The following is a 7500-nucleotide window of genomic DNA, read 5'->3' as shown; positions in this document are numbered from 1 at the left end:
AGGTCACATGCTGCTGCTGGTAAACTGGCAACGTTCATGATTCGGCGTGGTTCAGAAAGTTACAAGCATCTTCCTTCAACTGCCGGTGACCTTGACTCCAGAGAGAGAGAGAGAGACGGAGAAGACTGATGAGTCTGATTGATTTGAGCCAATATTTTGCTGCATTGTGCCGAGAGAGGGGAGATAACTCGTGTGCTGTTAAGGCTTGTTGCTGTACTGTGCAGAGAAAGAGAAGATGACTCGTGTTCCTTGGAGCCTTTATGCTGCACTGTGCAGAGAGAGAGAGAGAGAGAGAGAGAGAGAGAGAGAGAGAGAGAGAGAGAGAGAGAGAGAGAGAGAGAGAGAGAGAGAGAGAGAGAGAGAGATGATGATGATGATGGAACTTTATTTTACAATGATATAGGTTTAAGGCTACGCCTTTTCTTAAAACCTGTCCTAACATCGAATACAACATTGTAATAAATGACAAACAAGTATAACAAACGAACAAACAAGCAAACAAACAAACAAACAAACAGCACAATGACACAATAAGCTTCTTCTTTGTTTTTTTAAAACAAACAAACATACAATTTGAAAATGAAAAAGTAATCAGCAAGCAAGCAAAGTCTGCAAAAATGTTGATTGTGATAATACAAAGTGACCGACGGTAAAACTCACACGATACCAACGTTGACTATAATGCCTACAATAATAATAATACTTTTGTTGGTTATGACGATGATGATGCTTTTCCCAGTGTTGACCACTACTTGCATATGTATATATATATATATATGTTAAGACCAGTATTGCCATCTAGGTAGACATGTAATAAGTATGCAGTGCTCGTTTAAAACTCTTAAGCGAGGTTCATGATCTTATTACATATGGAATTGAGACACCATAGAACCAGAGAAGGCCTGACTAGTTTTGAACTAATCGATCCGTTAATAGACCCGTATCTTTCAGTGACTCTGTGAAACAGGTTCTGAATATTGTTGGGCACTTCGGCATGATATATTTTACACATCATTACAGAGAGAGAAAGAGAGAGAGAGATAACGTGTTGATATTAGCTCTATTGCTGCACTGTGCAGGCAGGTTCGATGATGTCCCAGGGGGGTGTGATGTGATCACCATCTACAATCAGGGCTTGAAGGTTCAGTGTGTCGACCCAGCTGCTGGGTTCCGCTTCAAGAAATATCTGTCAATGCAGGTACCCTGTTCTCTTTCTATACTACCCGTCATAACAAAAAACACTAGCCAGATGCGTGTGCGGGCAGATCTTTATGTTGAGTCTATTTGTGTAAACACCCGTTATATGACTAGACAGCCATTTATTTCGCTACCACATTCATCAGTCATTGGTTTTACTTGTTGTATTTGAGTATTTTTGCAGTGAAACAGGTAAAATAGACACCCCAAAAATTTCAAAAATGTAAGGTTCGACAAAAAAACCACGACAACAGCTTAAACTAAATAAAGTGTGTATGTCAGTGGGGGGAAAAACAACAATCCATTTTGAACATTGTGAAATGCTTAAAACAGAGAATACTACACGGCTTGCTGTGTCGTACCAGATTTACACGAGTTACTTAGGTGTAGCGGTTGTCAGCAGACACTACTTTGTCCACATCCGCTTCACTGAAGTTCAGCCACAGTAGGCCTATTGTCAGCAGACACTACTTTGTCCACATCCGCTTCAAGTTCAGCCACAGTAGGCCTATTGTCAGCAGACACTACTTTGTCCACATCCGCTTCAAGTTCAGCCACAGTAGGCCTATTGTCAGCAGACACTACTTTGTCCACATCCGCTTCAAGTTCAGCAACAGTAGGCCTATTGTCAGCAGACACTACTTTGTCCACATCCGCTTCAAGTTCAGCAACAGTAGGCCTATTGTCAGCAGACACTACTTTGTCCACATCCGCTTCAAGTTCAGCCACAGTAGGCTTATTGTCAGCAGACACTACTTTGTCCACATCCGCTTTAAGTTCAGCCACAGTAGGCCTATTGTCAGCAGACACTACTTTGTCCACATCTGCTTCAAGTTCAGCAACAGTAGGCCTATTGTCAGCAGACACTACTTTGTCCACATCCGCTTATCCGCTTCAAGTTCAGCCACAGTAGGCCTATTGTCAGCAGACACTACTTTGTCCACATCCGCTTCAAGTTCAGCAACAGTAGGCCTATTGTCAGCAGACACTACTTTGTCCACATCCGCTTCAAGTTCAGCCACAGTAGGCTTATTGTCAGCAGACACTACTTTGTCCACATCCGCTTCAAGTTCAGCAACAGTAGGCCTATTGTCAGCAGACACTACTTTGTCCACATCCGCTTCAAGTTCAACCACAGTAGGCCTATTGTCAGCAGACACTACTTTGTCCACATCCGCTTCAAGTTCAGCCACAGTAGGCCTATTGTCAGCAGACACTACTTTGTCCACATCCGCTTCAAGTTCAGCCACAGTATATGCCTGTCCAGTTAACATTTCGCTTCCCCCGTTGCAGCTCCACACTCGCTCACAAAGTCTCTGTTCACTGGACTGTTCCATGTCGGAATAATCAACATTCACCAGCAGATCGCTTTTGCTCGTATTTTAATTTTTAATAAAGTAACTCGTGTAAACCTGATATGACACAGGAAACCATGTAGTATTCTCTTTAATTGCCTAACCTATGGCTCTAGGCCCTTTACAAAAGAACATATATATACAGAATAGAACAATTAAAAGTACAACCTACATAAAACATTTATCTCATCTCCTTTTATCTCACGCGCTCATTCCCAGCAATGGTGTTTTTCCTAGATCCACTGGACGAACGTGGACCTAAGGTCTGACATCTACGACGCTTCAGGCTTTGAGGTCTACTACACGGCGAAACTCCGACCCCACGACGCTGCCATCTTTACCGTGGGTCAGCAGATATTAAACATCCCGCCGGGACAGACCAGCGTGGTTCACCATGGCGTGTGCAGTCCCCGTTGCTCTCAACTCCTGCTGAAAGGACCTATACACGTCACCAGTGCCCTCAACCACATGCACTATCTGGGTGAGAGAAAGAGAGGGATCAAATCAAATGAGATCAAATTTTATTTTTCGAGGGCTTGTGGCATACGCATTATAAACGAGCTCTTTTAACATTTAGTCAAGTTTTGACTAAATGTTTTAACATAGAGGGGGAATCGAGACGAGGGTCGTGGTGTATGTGTGTGTGTGTGTGTCAGTCTGTCTGTGGGTGTGTGTGTAGAGCGATTCAGACTAAACTACGGGACCGATCTTTATGACATTTGACGTGGGAGTTCCTGGGAATGATATCCCCGGACCTATTTTTTTATTTTTTCGATAAATGTCTTTGATGACGTCATATCCGGCTTTTTGTAAAAGTTGAGGCGGCACTGTCACACCCTCATTTTTCAATCAAATTGATTGAAATTTTGGCAAAGCAATCTTCGACGAAGGCCGGACTTTGGTATTGCATTTCAGCTTGGTGGCTTAAACAATAATTAATGAATTTGGTCATTAAAAATCGGAAACTTGTCATTAAAAATGTTTTTTTAAACGATCCAAAAACAATTTCATCTTATTTTTCGTCATTTTTTGATTCCAAAAACATATACATTATGTTATATTTGGATTGCAAACAAGCTCTGAAAATTAAAAATATAAAAATTATGATTAAAATTAATTGTCTGAAATCGATTTAGAAACAATTTCATCTTATTCCTTGTCGGTCCCTGATTGCAAAAACATATAGATATGATATGTTTGGATTAAAAAACTAACTCAGTACGCTAAAAAGAATATAGATACAGAAAAGCGTGTTATCCTACTCAGCGCGACCATCACCGCACTATTCTGGCTTGTCGATTTCACTGCCTTTGCCACGAGCGGTGGACTGACGAAACTACGAATATGCGGTCTTGGTGAAAAAATGCAGTGCGTTCAGTTTCATTTTGTGAGTTCGACAGCTTGACTAAATGTTGTTATTTCGCCTTACGCGACTTGTTTTTTTTATCAACCAGCCCTTGCCCAGAGAGGGACTACTCTAATGACATATATACACGGACATTCTGATAGGAAAACAAGTCGCGTAAGGCGAAATTACTACATTTATAGTCAAGCTGTCGAACTAACAGAATGAAACTGAACGCACTGCATTTTTTCACCAAAACAATACAGCTTCGTCAATTGCCGCGAGAAGGGAATCGCTCACCTAACACGTGCAAAACGCAGTGTAATAGACAAGCAAGAATAGCGCGGTAGCGTATTGCGCTTAGCAGGAAAGCGCGCTTTTCTGTATTCTTGTTAACTTTTTGAGCTTGTTTTGAATACAACATATCATATCTATATGTTTTTTGAATCAGGAAGTAATAAAGAATAAGATGAAATCATTTTTGGATCGATTTTATACATTTTAATTGTAGTACTAATTAATCTATTTTCGTTAATTGCGATCAAATTTTAAGAGTAAACATGACATATGTATATATTTTTAGATTTGGAATTTGATGGAGAATACGATGCAATCAATTTTAAATCTGTTCGCGAGAATTTGATTTTATATAATGACAACTTTAATGAGCAAACTCATCAATTAATGTTTAAGCCTCCATGCTGAAATGAAATACCAAAGTCCTGGCTTCGTCGAAGATTACTTGACCAAAATTTCAACAAATTTGGTTGAAAAATGAGAGCGTGACAGTGCCGCCTCAACTTTCACAAAAAGCCGGATATGACGTCATCAAAGACATTAATTAAAAAAAAAATAACAACAACGTCTGGAGATATCATACTCAGGAACTCTCATGTTGAGTTTCATAAAGATCGGTCCAGTAGTTTCTCGGAATCGCGTTACACACACACACACACACACACACCGTGGCACACACACACACACACACACACACACACACACACACACACACACACACACACATACATACACCACACCCTCGTCTCGATTCCCCGTCTATGTTAAAACATTTAGTCAAAACTTGACTAAATGTAAAAAGTAGAAAAAAATCATAGATGGCTTTCCACGAGAGAGAGAGAGAGAGAGAGAGAGAGAGAGAGAGAGAGAGAGAGAGAGAGAGAGAGAGAGAGAGAGAGATGGAGAGAGATGGAGAGAGAGAGAGAGAGAGGTGGAGGGAGGTGAGGGGGAGGGAGGGATGGAGAGAGAAGGAGGGGGAAGTATACCAACTCCCGTTGAGAGTTCTTATGGTTCAATTTGCCCGAAAAGTCTCCAAAACGTTTTCTTCAATTCTGTGTGTCTTTTTTTTATTTATGTTTTTATTTCGATAGAAATATACACCAGACACGACTCAATAAAAATAAAAACAAGAGAAGTATTTGAGAACATAAATCTATACAGTGAAGTTCGTTTCCACAGGCCAAAGTCAAAATTTGACCTTGACCCGACCTGGACAAGCGCCCTTGACCTTAACGGATGATCGTCGTCCTACATATGGCGCTCCTATGATGTACAGGTAAGCAAAAAAGACAGTGTGCAAATAAACACAACTTGAAAACAAAACTGCTTAACATTTACTTTTTACATTTAGTTAAAATATTCAAATCCTCATAAGTAAGGATATTTCAGACACTACACGATTTGGATCCGCCATGTTTGCTATTGTTAATAAACAAGGGCAAGAGTCCATTAGAAGCGTCATTGTGGACATTCCAAGACTCCCTGCGCCTTAAAGAAGGACGTAAGATTTAAATATGTAGAAATGACCTCAATCCTGATCCCGGTGTGTCAACTGATTCCGGCTGTATTGTTCATACACCGGATGTTTCCGTTCAGCCTTCATTTTCAACACTTGGTCGGGGAAACACGTTGCGGTAAATCGTGTGGGCAGGGCAATTTTGTTATATTGCAAGAATAAGGTAGCAATTTGATTGGGCTATGTGTACAATAATTACCAAGGTGCTAGTCGATCTCATGATTACACCCGGGTGCCAAAGGTGGCAACATTGCATGATGTTTTCAACATTTTCTTGTTTTTCTCGCTCTGTAATCAAAACGGACCCCTGATTTGCACATGAGAACCAAATACAGTACCTGTTACGACATTTCGCTAGACAGAAGTTGCCACCTTTGGACCGCGTGTGTCATTATGAGGTTGACTAGCACCTTGGTAATTATTATACACATAGCCACAATAAATAATTTGCTACCTTATTCTTGCAATATCACGAAAGTTCGCTGCCCACACGATTTACCGCATTGTGTTACCCCGACCAAGTGCAGAAAAGGAAGGCTGTATGAACGGACACATGCGGCGTACGAACAATAAATCGTCTTGCCAACCACGTTAAGGCCAACATCGGCGCGCGGCAATGCTAAACTTAGCTCTGTGGCCTTCTACTGGAACAAGGCTTGGTCTCATGGAGACGGTTGTTCAGCTTAGCAATAGTATGTCAAGTTTACTGAGCAAACATTCTTATACGTATAATCTTGAATTCTGTAGACCACTAAGTAGACAATATCATGACTGCAAAACAGACAGATCAGCGTCCCTGTAGTTCAACCTTGAGTTACATTCGTGTTTTTATACTTTGGCGTCTGAGTGTCTTTTCAGCCCACTATTGTTGTTTGTTTATACAGCGTTTAGCCTTTGGGTCCCTGGCACAATTGTGTAATGTTTCTGTTTTGTTTGGTCATACCCAAGGAGCGTTTAGCCTCCGGGTTGTTGGCACATTTGTGTCATGGTTCTGTTTTGTTTGGTCATACCTCTGCAGCGTTTAGGGCCCGTTCACACAGCGCTACGTCCTTACCACGACCATGCCGATCACGCCGATCTGAAAAATTTATCAAATCGGGGCATATCGCCGTCAGAATCCAGCACATGGCACTAATACCCCAGTCACATAATATAGACGCCGCTTCTGCTACGACGGAAAAGTGTCCGAGAGCGTGGCCAATCGTGGGCCAAACGTGGCAGGATCTCCATCAGCGTGGTTTGGCCAGGGTAGGATCTGCTAGGTCGCGAAGCTGCACGGTCTCCCTACGCTTATTTTGAACTGCACAAAACAAGCGTAGCCGGGTCGTGGCGCAGTACAGTCGTGATGTAGTTTTTTTGATTTGCCATCTGCTGGATTTTGACGGCGAGCCCCGACTTGATAACTTTTTCAAATCGGAGTGATCGGCATGGTCGTCGTAAAAACGTTTATCCCCCCCTCTGCTTCTTTCTCTCTGTAAACTTGTAGGGCTAGTTATTTTTCGGTAACTTACCCAACAACCAAAATCACTTACCCAACAACGGGCCTGAATCCTCGATAGCTCATGGGTAGAGACTGTACACATTGTGGATCTACTTTTAGCGACTCAAAAGTTCAGAACACTCTAATGTACAAAATATACATTTCTGGAGCAAACAATACAACCATGTCGCATTTAAACCAGCAACTACAGGCTTGAACACATGAATCTCAATATAAAATCCATGAGTTTGGTTGTTTTCTGAATTCAGATCTGCCGTGCACAATCGTTTATCGCTAGCAAGATTCCAAG

The 7500-nt window shown here is 41.6% G+C and overlaps 1 protein-coding gene across 1 annotated transcript in view; it reads left to right on the top strand.

Moving 5' to 3' along the window:
• LOC138979803 (dopamine beta-hydroxylase-like) overlaps window positions 1–7500 on the top strand; it is a 48768-nt gene that overhangs the window by 38665 nt on the left and 2603 nt on the right. Inside the window, exons 6-8 of the mRNA XM_070352544.1 lie at window positions 1080–1198; window positions 2790–3033; window positions 5374–5470. Coding sequence (XP_070208645.1) covers window positions 1080–1198; window positions 2790–3033; window positions 5374–5470 — 460 coding nt within the window. The remainder of the gene's footprint in view (window positions 1–1079; window positions 1199–2789; window positions 3034–5373; window positions 5471–7500) is intronic.

This window comes from Littorina saxatilis, linkage group LG11, assembly GCF_037325665.1.
Source record: "Littorina saxatilis isolate snail1 linkage group LG11, US_GU_Lsax_2.0, whole genome shotgun sequence".
Classification (NCBI taxonomy): domain Eukaryota; kingdom Metazoa; phylum Mollusca; class Gastropoda; order Littorinimorpha; family Littorinidae; genus Littorina; species Littorina saxatilis.
The sequence above is the reverse complement of the archived record's forward strand: the minus strand, read 5'-3'. Positions and strand labels throughout refer to the sequence as shown.